This window comes from Loxodonta africana, chromosome 17 (genome assembly GCF_030014295.1).
Source record: "Loxodonta africana isolate mLoxAfr1 chromosome 17, mLoxAfr1.hap2, whole genome shotgun sequence".
NCBI classification, from domain to species: Eukaryota; Metazoa; Chordata; class Mammalia; order Proboscidea; family Elephantidae; genus Loxodonta; species Loxodonta africana.
In genome coordinates, this window is record NC_087358.1 from 70,894,317 (window position 1) to 70,909,580 (window position 15,264).

At 39.6% G+C, this 15,264-nt stretch overlaps 1 protein-coding gene across 2 annotated transcripts in view; it reads right to left on the minus strand.

The window, feature by feature from the left end:
- Positions 1 to 15,264, minus strand: part of KPNA3 (karyopherin subunit alpha 3) — a 101,525-nt gene that overhangs the window by 12,588 nt on the left and 73,673 nt on the right. The window contains exons 11-13 of one of the 2 annotated variants that reach the window (XM_064270161.1): positions 4,261 to 4,392; positions 1,723 to 1,851; positions 763 to 801 (exon numbers count right to left, since the gene is read on the minus strand). In XM_064270161.1, the coding sequence (XP_064126231.1) occupies positions 763 to 801; positions 1,723 to 1,851; positions 4,261 to 4,392 (300 nt within the window). The remainder of the gene's footprint in view (positions 1 to 762; positions 802 to 1,722; positions 1,852 to 4,260; positions 4,393 to 15,264) is intronic. The other variant, XM_064270162.1, reaches the window with a different exon arrangement.

The window sequence follows — 15,264 nt, forward strand, 5'->3', positions numbered from 1 at the left end:
TATGTAAATTAAATATTTCAGTATTTTAGTTTCCAAATATAAAACTCATCTCTATTATTGAAATTTCCATAGTAAAAATAACAGACCTAGAGTCTGAAAGTCTCTAGCTTCTTTCCCTTCACTGGAACAAATGTGTCTATAAAATGTGAATGTCAACAACATACTTTTCCATAGGAATCTGTCATGTTATACTCAAGCAACTACATAAATAGAATTATGACATGGAAGAGGAAAGATCAATTCTGCTAGAGTTGGGGATCATGGCACTTCAGGCAGATAAAGATGTATCCAACAAATACCTGACCACCATTTTTATGACTGTTGCTGCACTAGACAATGGTGATGAAACACTGTGGTGGGAGGACTCGGTCACAAAGGTGACTGGAAATGGCCATTCAGAGAATGGCAAATAGTGAGCAGGAGAAAAAAAAAAAACTCATTGCCATTCCAACTGATAGCAACCCTACAGGACTGAGTAGAACTGCCCCCAGAGTATGACAGAAGATATGAAATGAAGGCCGGAAAGGAAAGGTAGAGAACAGATCACAAAGAACCTATATCACACAGAAGAATCTATTCTTTATCCTAAAGATATGGGGAGAACTTTAAGTAAAAGAATGATACCATTTGTGATTTTTAAAGGATGGCAAACAACAGCAAATGATTCTGTTCTCCAAAGTAATCTGCCAAGGGACGTCTGCCAGGAAACCAGCTGATTTACACAACCCACTGCTTCCCACTCTGTCGTCATCATGTTCTTACCTGATTTACCACTGCGTAACTCATCTGTCTCTTCTTCCTCTTGGGAAAAAAATACACAGCAGTCTTCTATCTGAGAACTATCTTCCATACATATGCATATGCTTTTGTTCCTGAGTGAGCTCATTACTTAAGTACATATACAATTAATAGTAATTTTGTATCTCAAGCTTGAAATCTTTAAAAGAAAAATTTTTTATGATCTTTTAATTTCGGTGTTCCATCTTCGGCTCCAAATCTAATTTTGTAGGGAGGTTAATTTATGATATCTCTATTTGTTTATAAAAAATATCAGCCATTTAAGTGCCAAATTTTGTATGCGCTTGACCTAGTGGCTATAATTTACTGCTTGTTGGTATTACTCAATATATTTAAGTTAGAAAAAAAATCTAAAAATATTGTTTATTCTGTGATGATCACAGCAACACTTATAAGAAGCAATTAAAGTTGAAAAAAAAGAAACTTCAAACAATTGCAAAGGTGATTTGAAGTTAATTCTCATCTTATCTGCATTGGTTTTGAAGAAAAACCACAACAGAAGTAGAAACAACCAGAAAACAAAAACTAAGCCCGCTGCCATTGAGTCGATTCTGACTCATTGGGACCCTATAGGACAAAGTAGAACTGCCCCAATAGGGTTTCCAAGGCTGTAAATCTTTATGGAAGCCGACTGTCACATCTTTTTCCTGCGGAGTGGCCGGTGGGTTTGGACTGCTGACCTTTCTGTTAGCAGCTGAGTGCTTTAACCACTGCATCATCAGAGCTCTTCAGTATACTCGTAGTCCAATCTAATTATAAGAACATAACACAGGCCCCAAACCAAATGTTTTCTCATTACCTCCCTTTGAACCACTGATCTTACGGTTAGCAGCAAAGTGCTTTAACCCAACAGAAACAAGGGGGCAGCTAAATGATATAAACAAAGCGAGAACAATAGAGTGCTGAAGACAGTGTATGCCTTACCTTATTGATCTTCTCTTTTGGGTGTGATAAGAGATTAGGGAAGTGTGACAGGACATCACAGTTGAGAACAACCTGGGTCTGCTCATCAGTGCCAGTCACTATGTTGCCAACAGCTCTGAGTGCTGCCGTCTAGAGTGGGGACACAGTATCTCTGTAAGTTTATTTATTTACTTATGATGAAACTGATTTTTCATCATCTTGAGAAAATGTAAACAGTAAATAACATTTATTTCGTCCTCACACAAAGTATTAAACAGAACTGAGAGGAATTCTGAATTTTAAACAAGTCACTTGTAAAAAATATTTCATGGAAAAACTATGTGGGCAATTGATTAAAAAAAAACCCAAAAAATTTTAAAAAAGAAATTACAATAAAAAACCTAAAGGCCCATTTTAAATAGCTATTTTAATCTATTCCTAAAGTTTTATCTCCTTAAAAGTGTTTTATTATCCACCAGTGTCTGTCTGCCGTTAGGTTAGAGTGCTGGCTGAAAATGAGGTCAGTGCCGGGCAAGTCACTCCGCTCCTCTGTTCAGTGGAACCGCAGACAAGAACATGTATGTCTCAGGTGGCCCTCTGTGCTTCCTCAGCACCCACCTCTGTAATGACACAACACAGCCAACTAAAAACACTGGCTCATCTGTCTGTTCTATCCAACCCTTGAGGTCTGAAGCTCTTCAAGGACAAAAACCATTTTTTATTTGAATCGGCAGTCTTATCACAAAGTACCATGCATGGTACACAGTAGGTGTTCATTAAATGCTTACTGAATGAACAAATAAATGAAGAGTCCTGGATTATAGTTATATTCTAGTTATATGCTCTTAAAAGTCACTTTATTTGAGGACTTTTGCAATGAGATATTCCAAAGTAATACAGATGTAAAGAATCATACATGTTACATATTATTTTAACTTTGGGATTTCATAGACTATGAAAAAAAATTTTTTCATTCTTTATTAAGGGCAGGAACAGAGAACCTTGTATGGTTAGCAGCTTTTATTTATAAAGAGGGTTGTTAAAAAACATCTACCATGTTTTATCATTCCATAAAATAACATCCTGACATGAAAAAAGGCACTACAGACAATGCCAGAATGAAGACATTCTATTCCCAAAAGGACTTGTGTGCACTAGTTCAGGTGTGAACAGGTGTGTAGTCACTCTACATTGTCCTTGATATTCTCGATTTAAGTGCTGTTCTGAAATTCAGGTATAACAGCTAGAGAGAACAGAAAAATCAAGAGCAGAAAGAAGAGAGATTTGACTTAAAATATTCAACAAAAACAGCTAAAGAAGAGTGGAGGAACAGATGATAAAAGAATGACAGGTAATTTCTGAAGCTGAGTGATGGGAACATTGAGGTTCATTATATTTCTACTTTTACGCACATCTGAAAATTTCCAATAAAATGTTAAAAGAGAGAGAGGGATTTCAAAGACATGCTAAGTTACTGTGTACACTAACATAACAACTCAGTCAATATTTATGGAGTGCCTACTGTATGACAGGGGCCACTTTAAGCACAGAGATAACGATGAAAAGATATTTACTACACTCTTGAGAAACTCTGAATCCAATGACCATAGTAGTTAAGATAATGTAGTAAATTATAAAAATAGAAATGTTATTTCTAAAAAAAAAAACAGCAGTTCCTCTTCTGGGGAAGGTGAGGGAAAGTTTCTCTGGAGAAATACTGCTGAGCCCTGCAGGTTATCTCCCACACAAAGTGTGTAGTGGGGGACACTCCAGGCGTAAGAGCCAGATGCTTGTTAGTGTAGGGGATGACAGCATTCTTCGTTAAGTACGTGAACATGTACGGCTGAGGTATAATTCTCATATGGAAGAGGCAGGCAGGAAAAGTTTGAGAGCTGGGAAGTGACCAGATGATAAAAAACCTCTTATCTGGATTGGGATATTGGTGGCACCAAAACATTTTAACAGAGGCCAAGACTGGGCATACATTTCCATTTGGAAAGCTCACTTTGGCATAAGTGGGACAAACTGATCTAGCAGCCACCTACCCCTAACTAGACTGGGGAGACACTGGAAAGAGAGGGAGGCAGTTAGGAGGCTACTGAAATTAATAGAGAAAAAGAAACTGATTCTTGAACTAAATCAGTGGCTCAGATTTGAAGGCTATATATAAAGAAGAATCGAAAGGACTTTGTAACAAAGAGGAAATGAAAGGGGGGATCGAGGTTTCTAGTTTAGACCACACTGTCCACTGAAAGGGGACAGGCTTGTGGGAGATGATGAGACACTGCATTTCTGTCTGGTTGAAATGACAATAGAATGCTTGATAGAGTTCTAGGAGGATATATTTACGAGGTCAAAAACAACTGGCTGTATGGGTCAGAAACTCGGCCAAGAATCTGAGACAAAGATATGGAAATCAACAAAATCAGGGTCAGGCGAATAATAGGAGAAATCTGGGAAGAGAGGCACCTACAGGCAGAACTGAAACCTGGCCATGCAAGCTAACTGGTTATAGCAAACACAATTCTATACAGGCAGGAAAATTTTAAAAATACTTACTTGAACTTTCACTTCCTGGTGGCTTAGAAGGGGCACCAGAAATGGCACAACCCCTGAATCAATAACCATCTGTATCTGCTCATTCCCTCCATCTGTCAGGTATGACAGGGCCCAAACAGTATCGACAAGAATCTGCAAGAGGAAAAAAGAACTGCCAGTTTACATATTTGTCTGAATGTGTACTTCTTCTGTTACCACCCTTAGGTTTTATGTTTTAGCTTGGTGGCAACAATATCTGCTTCCCTGACAAATGGATTAAGTAGGAGGTATCTTGCTCTCAAGCCCTACCTCAGACTACTCTTCACAAAAAAGACCCACAGAAGTCTGTGATAACTTCTACCTATCTTCTGCATTTATGTATCCGATAGGCAAATTTAAAAACAGGCAGAAAAGTAATTATGCTTGCACCACAAGCTAAAAAAAGCTAGGTACCTAATAATCACATTCATTAGACACAGAATGAGGCCAATACTTCAAGTCTGTTGTTGTGTGCCACTGCGTCAATTCCGACTCACAGCAACCCTATGGGGCGCAGTAGAACTGCCCTATAGGGTTTCCTAGGCTATAATCTTTACTGGAGCAGATTGCCAGGTCCTTCCTCCAGTGGAGCTGCTGGTGGGTTCAAATGCCGACATTTTGGTTAGCAGCCGAGTGCCTAACGATTGTGCCAGCTGGGCTCCCTCCTTACTAGAAGAGGCCAAGAAGATCATCTATCTACTCTAGAGGTTTTCAGACATGTTTTGCAACGCAGTTAATTTTTCAGACTACAAAAGTAAATAAGCGCGCCCTCAGTTGAGGAACATGGAGTACAACCCATCCCCCTATGTCCATCCTAATTTTGCAAAGAAAAAAACATAGGCTCAGAGGTTTGGTGACTCGTTCAAGGTCAAAGAGTTTGTCTGTGGCTCTCCATGGTGTTTTCACAGAGAAATGTGAAACACTGGTCTTATCGTGTGTGAAATTCAGAGATGTTTATTATTAAAATTAAAGACATCCTGTAGCTCTAAGATAACACCAGCCACCTAAATTCAAATCTCTCCACGTACCCTTACAAAAAATAGATGAATAAGAAGAGCAAATACATAGGGGGCCAAGATGTCTGACTAGGTAGAAGCTACCTCGGATCCCTCTTGCAACAAAGACTCGGAAAAACAAGTGACTCAATCACATACATGACAACCTACGAACCCTGACCATCAAACACAGACCTAAGAGCTGACCCTAGTCACAGGTGAGCGAAAAGCTGCGTCCTGAAGCAGCAATAGCCTCTGGAACCAGCGTCCGGTGCCACAGCCTTGAGCCCTCACAGTTCCCTGGTGCCAAGTGGCGGGGCTGATTGCAACTTGCTGAGGTGGGGCAGGCATGGGACACAGCCCTAACCCCCAGCCCCCTGGGGTAACCTCGGTAGAGACTCAGCCAGCGCGAGCAGGCTGCACACTGACGGGGCTAACGAGAGAAGGAGCAACCACGGGGAAGCAGTGACTGTTTTCGGAGCCTGAAGCCAGTGTCCCAGTCAGAAAACCTTGATGCTGGGCTTTGGACTGGGCGCAGGGGAGCTGACACGGCATCCTGAGACGACGCAAACACGGGACGCAGCCCTAACCCTTGAAGTGACCTCGGGGGAAGCCCAGCCAGCACATGCAGGCAGCACAGCGACGCGGCTGACAGGAGAAGTCACCGGGAGGAAGCCACTGGTTTTGGAGCCTGGAGTGTGGAGTCCCAGCCGGAGAACCTTGGTGCTGGGCTTTGGACTGGGAGCGGAGGAACTGACCACGGCTTCTGAAACAGCATAAGCATAGGACGCGGACCTGACCCTCGGGGGCAATCTCGACCCAGCCAGCTGCACACAGGCTACACACCCTTGGGAATCTCAGATAAAACAGTCATCATCAAGCAAGATAAGTAACTTTGTCTATATTCCTGGGTGCTACTCTCTCCTATCTATCTGATCCCGCCCCTCCCCTTCCCAGGCAGCTTCATTAACATTGGAATTTCCTGGACCAGGGAGTGAAGTGCTGTGTGGTTTTTTTTGTGTGTGTCTTTTCCTAACCCATTCTCCTGGCCTGAGAGAAGCAGCTACAAAAAACTCAGGGACCAAAAATCCTTCCCTGACTTCCTGAAATTGGAATAAAAATACACAACTCCACCCAAGCATATGAGATCCACAGTCTTGGGCTTTCATCCCTACAGGGAACAGGTGGCTATTATAATGCAAAGGCAATTCTGATAGTGATCTGACTGTAACTGTTTTAGCGGATTACTGGAAAGACAAGTTTTCCAAGTCTGATATCTCTACCTATTAAACAGAGCCCTCACTGACCCACAATGGGGAACTGAGGACTGAAGCTCCACCCAAACCACCTAGCCTCCTGCCAAAGGGGTCTGAGGACAGTGACACCTACCAATCTGTAGCGGTACCTGCATTGGGTGCCTAAGGTACAGCTGCAGAGCCCACCCACCAAAGTGCTTTAGGAATAGAGACACACCTACCTCACTGGCACTTGGGGGAAGCCTGTCATCATCCTGGCCCCGCCCCCGGAGTGTGACCCCCTGCTGCTACTAGACTCTGGTGCACACAACTATCACCACTACTCCTCTAAGTTAATAGGTGACAGTATACACCACACACTTGGTGACCCAAAATCAGATTCTACTCAAGAATAATGAATGGACTCTTAGGCTTATATATCTGGTAACAGCCCAAACCAGCTGGTAATAGGACATAAGTGATTCAAAGGCTACAACAATCAAGACAGCGCAATCTAGTAGCCCATCTGGGTATACTGAAAGAAAACAAAACAAGATAAGACTCAGTGAGCAAATATAAAAATAAATCATTACAATATCTTACAGATGGCTCAGAGACAGCAGTTGATATCAAACCACATAAAGAAGCAGACCATGATTGCTTCTACAACTCCCCAAATTAAGGAATCAAAGTCTTTCCCAAATAAGTATACAATCCTGGAATTGCCAGATGAAGAACATAAAAAACTAATTTACAGAACTCTTCAAGACATCAGGGATGACCTCAGAAATGAAATAAGGCAATCTACAGAAAAAGCCAAGGAACACACTAGTAAAGCAGTTGAAGAAATCAAAAAGATTATTCAAAACACAGTGGAAAAATTAATAAGCTGCAAGAATCCACAGAGAGACAGCATTCAGAAATCTAAAAGATTAACAGTAAAATTACAGAATTAGACAACTCAGGCAGTGAGAGGAGCAGAATCGAGCAACTGGAATGCAGAGTGGGAGAGTTGGAGGATAAGGCAACTGACACCAATATAGTTGAAGAAAAATCAGATACAAGAATTAAAAAAAATGAAGAAACCCTAAGAATCATGTGGGGCTCTATCAAGAAGAATAACCTGTGTGTGAATGGAGTTCCAGAACAGGGAGGGATAACAGAAAATACAGAGAGAACAGTTGAAGATCTGTTGGCAGAAAACTTCCCTGACATCATGAAAGGTGAAAGGATAGCTATCCAAGATGCTCATGGAACCCCATATAAGATCGATCCAAAAAGAAAATCACCAAGACATATTATCATCAAATTTGCCAAAACCAAAAATAAAGAGAATATTTTAAAAGAAAGGTCTCCGACAAAGGAGAATCAATAAGAATAAGTTCAGGCTACTCAGCAGAAACCATACAGTCAAGAAGGCAATGGGATGACATATATAGAGCACTGAAGGAGAAAAACTGCCAGCCAAGGATCATATATCCAGCAAAACTCTCTCTCAAATATGAAGGTGAAATTAAAACATTTACAGATAAACACAAGCTTAGAGAATTTGCAAAAACCAAACCAAGGCTACAAGAAATACTAAAGGAAATTGTTTAGTCAGAAAAATCAATAATATTAGATACCAACACAACACAAGGTCACAGAACAGAAAGAACATTCTGATATCAACTCAAATAGGGAAATCACAAAAACAAAATAAGATTAATTTTAAAAAGAAAAAAATGCTCAAAACATGGAATCATTGAAGTCATTATGTAAAAGATCACAATAATCAAAAAGAGGGACTAAATACAGGAGGCACAGAACTTCCATATGGAGAGGAAAACAAGGTGACACAGAACGATACAAGTTAGGTTTTTACTTAGAAAAATAAGGGTAAATATTAAGGTAACCACAAGGAGGTCTAACAATTCCATAACTCAAAAACATTACTACTCACCAAACATAAATTCAACTACTATGAAAACGAGGAACACACATTTTACAAAGAAAAACACCTCAGCACAAAAAAGTAGGGTAGAAAAATGAAACTGTCAACAACACACACAAAAAGGCATCAAAACGACAGCACTAAACACATACTTATTTATAATTACGCTACAAGTAAACGGACTAACCCCACTGCCCCACTGCCATTGAGTCGATTCCGACTCATAGCGACCCTATAGGACTCCCCCATAGAGTTTCCAAGGAGTAAATAGACTAAATGGACCAGTAAAGAGACAGAGAGTCTCAGACTGGACAAAGAAACACGATCCGTGTATACGCTGCCTACAAGAGACACACCTTAGACTTAGAGACACAAACTAAAACTCAAAGGATGGAAAAAATATATCCAGCAAAAAACAATCAAAAAAGAGCAGGAGTAGCAATATTAATTTCTGACAAAATAGACTTTAAGGTTAAATCCACCACAAACGATAAAGAAGGACACTACATAATGATTAAAGGGAGAATTTACCAGGAAGATATAACCATATTAAATATTTATGCACCCAATGACAGGGCTGCAAGATACATAAAACAAACTTTAACAGAATTGAAAAGTGAGATAGACACCTCCACAATTATAGTAGGAGAGACTTCAACACACCACTTTCAGAGAAGGATAGGACTTTCAGTAAGAAGCTCAACAGAGACACGGAAGACCTAATTGCTACAATGAAACAACTTGACATCATAGACTTATACAGAACACTCCACCCAACTGCTGCAAAGTATACTTTTTTTTCTAGTGCACATGGAACATTCTCTAGAATAGACCACATATTAGGTCATAAAACAAACCTTTGCAGAATCCAAAACATTGAAATATTACAAAGCATCTTCTCAGACCATAAGGAAATAAAAGTGGAAATCAATAATAAAAAATCAGGGAAAAGAAATCAAATACTTGGAAACTGAACAATACCCTGCTCAAAAAAGACTACGTTATAGAAGACATCAAGGAGGGAATAAAGAAATTCATAGAAGGCAATGAGAATGAAAACACTTCCTATCAAAACCTCTGGGACACAGCAAAAGCAGTGCTCAGAGGTCAATTTATATTGATAAATGCACACATACATAAAGAAGAGCGAGCCCATATCCGAGAACTGTCCCTACAACTTGAACAAATAGAAAGTGAGCAACAATAGAATCCATGAGGCACCAGAAGAAAACAATAAAAATTAGAGCTGAACTAAATGAATTAGAGAACAGAAAAACAATCGAAAGAATTAACAAAGCCAAAAAAGCCGGTTCTTTGAAAAAATTAACAAAATTGATAAACCATTGGCCAGACTGACTAAGGAAATACAGGAAAGGAAACTAATAACCCGAATAAGAAATGAGATGGGCCATATCACAACAGACCCAAATGAAATTAAAAGAATCATATCAGATTATTAAGAAAAATTGTACTCTAACAAATTTGCAAACCCCGAAGAAATGGATGAATTCCTAGAAAAACACTACCTACCTAAACTAACACAGTCAGAAGTAGAACAATTAAATAGACCCATAACAAAGAGATTGAAAAGGTCATCAAAAAACTCCCAACAAAAGAAGCCCTGGCCCGGACGGCTTCACTGCAGAGTTCTACCAAACTTTCAGAGAAGAGTTAACACCACTACTACTAAAGGTATTTCAAAGCATAGAAAATAATGGAATAACTACCCTAACTCATTCTATGAAGCCACCATATCCCTGATGCCAAAACCAGGTTAAGACATCACAAAAAAAGAAAATTACAGACCTATATCCCTCATGAACATAGATGCAAAAATCCTCAACAAAATTCTAGCCAATACAATTCAACAACATATGAAAAAAATAATCCACCACGACCACGTGGGATTTATACCAGGTATGCAAGGTTTGTTTAATATTAGAAAAAACGTTAATGTAATCCACCATATAAATAAAACAAAAGACAAAAATCACATGATCTTATCAATTGATGCAGAAAAGGCATTTGACAAAGACCAACACCCAATCATGATAAAAACTCTCAGCAAAATAGGAATTGAAGGAAAATTCCTCAACATAATAAAGGGCATCTATACAAAGCCAACAGCCAACATCATTCTAAATGGAGAGGGCCTGAAAGCATTTCCCTTGAGAACGGGAACCACACAAGGATGCCCTTTATCACCGCTCTTATTCAACATTGTGCTAGAGGTCCTAGTCAGAGCAATTAGGCTAGACAAAGAAATAAAGGGCATCCAGACTGGCAAGGAAGAAGTAAAATTATCTCTACTTGCAGATGACATGATCTTATACACAGAAAATCCTAAGGAATCCTCCAGAAAACTACTGAAAGTAATAGAAGAGTTCGGCAGAGTCTCAGGTTACAAGATAAACATACAAAAATCACTTGGATTCCTCTACATGAACAAAAGGAACATCGGAGAGGAAATCACCAAATCAATACCATTCACAGTAGCCCCCGAGAAGATAAAATACTTAGGAATAAAACTAAAGATGTAAAAGACTTATACAAAGAAAACTACAAAGTACTAGTGCAAGAAACTAAAAGGGACCTACATAAGTGGAAAAACATATCTTGCTCATGGATAGGAAGACTTAACATAATAAAAATGTCTATTCTACCAAAGGCCATCTATACATACAATGTGCTTCCGATCCAAATTCCTATGACATTTTTTAATGCGATGGAGGAACAAATCACCAACTTCATATGAAAGGGAAAGAAGCCTCGGATAAGTAAAGCATTACTGAAAAAGAAGAAGAAAGTGGGAGGCCTCACTCTACCTGATTTTAGAACATATTATACAGCCACAGTAGTCAAAACAGCCTGGTACTGGTACAACAACAGTCACATAGACCAATGGAACAGAACTGAGAACCCAGATATAAATCCATCCACATATGAGCAGCTGATAATTTGACAAAGGCCCAGTGTCAGTTAATTGAGGAAAAGGTAATCTTTTTCACAAATGGTGCTGGCATAACTGGATATCCATTTGCAAAAAAATGAAACAGGACCCATACCTCACACCATGCACAAAAACTAACTCCAAGTGGATCAAAGACCTAAACATAAAGACTAAAACGATAAAGATCATGGAAGAAAAAATAGGGACAATGTTAGGAGCCCTAATACAAGGCATAAACAGAATACAAAACATTACCAAAAATGACAAAGAGAAACCCGATAACTGGGAGCTCCTAAAAATCAAACACCTATGCTCATCTAAAGACTTCACCAAAAGAGTAAAAAGACCACCTACAGACTGGGAAAGAATTTTCAGCTATGACAAGTCCGACTAGCGCCTGATCTCTAAAATCTGTATGATTCTGTCAAAACTCAACCACAAAAAGACAAACAACCCAATCAAGAAGTGGGCAAAGGATATGAACACGCACTTCACTAAAGAAGATATTCAGGCAGCTAACAGATACATGAGAAAATGCTCTCGATCATTAGCCATTAGAGAAATGCAAATTAAAACCATGATGAGATTCCATCTCACTCCAACAAGGCTGGCATTAATCCAAAAAACACCAAATAATAAATGTTGGAGAGGCTGTGGAGAGATTGGAAGTCTTATACACTGCTGGTGGGAATGTAAAATGGTAGAACCACTTTGGAAATCTATCTGGCATTTTCTTAAAAAGTTAGAAATAGAACTACCATACAACTCAGAAATCCCACTCTTCGGAATATACCCCAGAGAAATAAGAGCCTTCACACAAACAGATATATGCACACCCATGTTTACTGAAGCTCTGTTTACAATAGCAAAAAGATGGAAGCAACCAAGGTGTCCATCAACAGATGAATGGTTAAATAAACTACGGTATCTTCACACAATGGAATACTACGCATCGATAAAAAACAGTGACGAATTTGTGAAACATTTCATAACATGGAGGAACCCGCAAGGCATTATGCTAAGTGAAATTAGTCAGATGCAAAAGCACAAATATTGTATAAGACCACTACTATAAGATCTTGAGAAATAGTATAAACTGAGAAGAACACATTCTTTTGTGGTTACGAGGTGGGAGGTAGGGAGGGTGGGAGATGATTATTTACTGATTAGATAGTAGATAAGAACTACTTTAGGTGAAGGGAAGGACAATACTCAATACAGGGAAGGTCAGCTCAACTGGACAGGAGCAAACGCAAAGAAGTTTCTGGGATAAAGTGAAGGCTTCAAGGTCATCGGAGCAAGGGCGGGGGTTTGGGGACTACGGCTTAAGGGAACTTCTAAGTCAATTGCCAAAATAAATTCTATTAAGAAAACATTCTGCATCCCACTTTGAAATGTGGCATCTGGGGTCTTAAATGCTAACAAGCGGCCATCTAAGATGCATCAATTGGTCTCAACCCACCTGGAGCAAAGGAGAATCAAGAACACCAAGGCCACATGATAACTATGAGCCCAAGAGACAGAAAGGGCCACATGAAGTAGACACTTACATCATACTGAGACCAGAAGAACTAGATGGCGTCTGGCCACAACCGATGACTGCCCTGACAGGGAGCACAACAGAGAATCCCTGAGGGAGCAGGAGAACAGTGGGATGCAGACCTCAAATTCTCATAAAAAGACCAGACTTAATGGTGTGACTGAGACTAGAAGAATCCTAGTGGTCATGGTCCCCAAACCTTCTGTTGGCCCAGGACAAGAACCATTTCCGAAGACAACTCAACAGACACGGAAAGGACTGGACAATGGGTTGGAGAGAGATGCCGATGAAGAGTTAGCTAGTTGTATGAGGTGGACACTTGAGACTGTGTTGGCATCTCCTGTCTGGAGGGGAGATGGGAGGGTAGAGAGGTTTAGAAACTGGCAAAACAGTCACGAAAGGAGAGACTGGAAGGAAGGCGCGGGCTGACTCATTAGGGGGAGAGTAAATGGGAATATGGAATAAGGTGTACGTAAGTTTATATGGGAGAGACTGACTTGATTTGTAAAGTTTCACTTAAAGCACAATAAAAAAAAAAAAAAAGAAGAAGAAGAGCAAATAAAATCACATGTAGCCCACATCTTCAGCATTACTAGGAATCACAGAACACGACAAATTTCAAATAACATGTCAGAAGAAGAAAAATTAAATTCCCACTTTTGTCTGGGTTTCCTGCCCCAAGCCTGTGTGAGACTTCAGCTTCTGAAGAGGCTGCATGGAAAAGAGGAGAGGGCACTGAAAGGGTGAAAGGCAACACAGCCAGTAAAACTACTGCTTCTAAAGATAAAAGAAATAGTTCTCTGAACCTCCAGGCAAAAATATCAAATTACTTGTAAAAGTAAGAAAGTTACTGTGAAATAGCAATTTTTAAGAAATGAGGAAAGATAGTGCTAACTAAGGATCAGGCTATAGAAAAATAGTTATACATGTAAGAACTAAGAAAATACAAGTTTTCTTCAGAAGTCTACTAAAGCAGGGGTTGGCAAACTATAGCCTGTGCGCCAAATCCAGCTGTTTTGTTTTTGTAAATAAAATTGTATTAGAATACAGTCATGCCCATTTATTTACACATTGTCCATGGCTGTTTTCATGCTATAAAGCAGAGATGCATAGTGCAACAAAGACTGCATGGCCTGCAAAGCCCAAAATTTTTACCTTTTAGCCCTTTACAGGAATCCTTGGGTGGTGCAAAAGTGCTTGATTACTAGCCAGGAGGCTGGCAGTTCTAACCCAACCAGGGCTTCCTTGGAAGACAGGCCTGGCCATCTGCTTTGAAAAGGTTATATAGCCTTGAAAACTCTATGAAGCAGTTCTACTCTGCAGACATGGGGTCACTGTGAGTCAGAACTGACTAGACGGCAACTAACAACAACAACAACAAGCCCTTTATAGAAAAAGTATGCCAGCCCCTATACTAGAGGATGAGCTTCATTCAACCAAGAGATGACCAGGGAAGCTTCAGTAAAAAAACTCATGTTGAGCATTTAACATACCCACTTCTCACTTATCAACATGGTTAGGTTCCAAAGACTAAGCTGTTACGTGAAAACTCGTGTTCTGCAAAAATGGAGGATAACCATATCAAATCACAAAATGGAGGATGACTATATCATTACGTAACTGTCAAATACGATCATTATAAAACTGCCAAACCACTGAGAATGATGGCTCCGCCAAGTTAACACATAACCTTAGCTATCATAGCTATAGTTACTCTCGCCTCGCATGTTGGTGTTCATTACTGCCAACATACGGTGTTAATGTGCAAAGCAGTTAGTAGATTTTTTTACTATTGTTTAAATGCGAAATGTTGGATAACGAGACAGTTGATAAGGAGTAGGTTTATAGATCGTAGATCACAGATTAACACAAATGTGAGGACATGAATGGAATAATAATTTGTAAATGGTGTATGTTCTGGAAAAACAGAGGCACTGCAACTTTAAAACTGGCAAGACAGAAGCTATGCCTGTGAGCTGGGCCCATCTACCATCTACCATCCCAACCCAGCTGTAATGAGGCCTTGCTCCTGGAGGGTGCCTAGAGATGCTGTGTGTGAACAGAGCCAGTCTGGCAGTAACAAGACTTAAATAGGATTCAGAGTCTCATAATACCTGAAATGTCCAGAATACAACTGAAAATAACTTGTCATATCAAAAACCAGGAAAATCTCAATTCAATAGAGAAAATATGATATACAGGCACCAACACTGAGATGACACAGATATTATCTATGGAATTATCTGACAAGAATATGACAAGGATGTTAAAGTATCATAAAAATGCTTCGACAAGCAATTATGAACATTCTCGAAACATGAAAAATAGGAAGT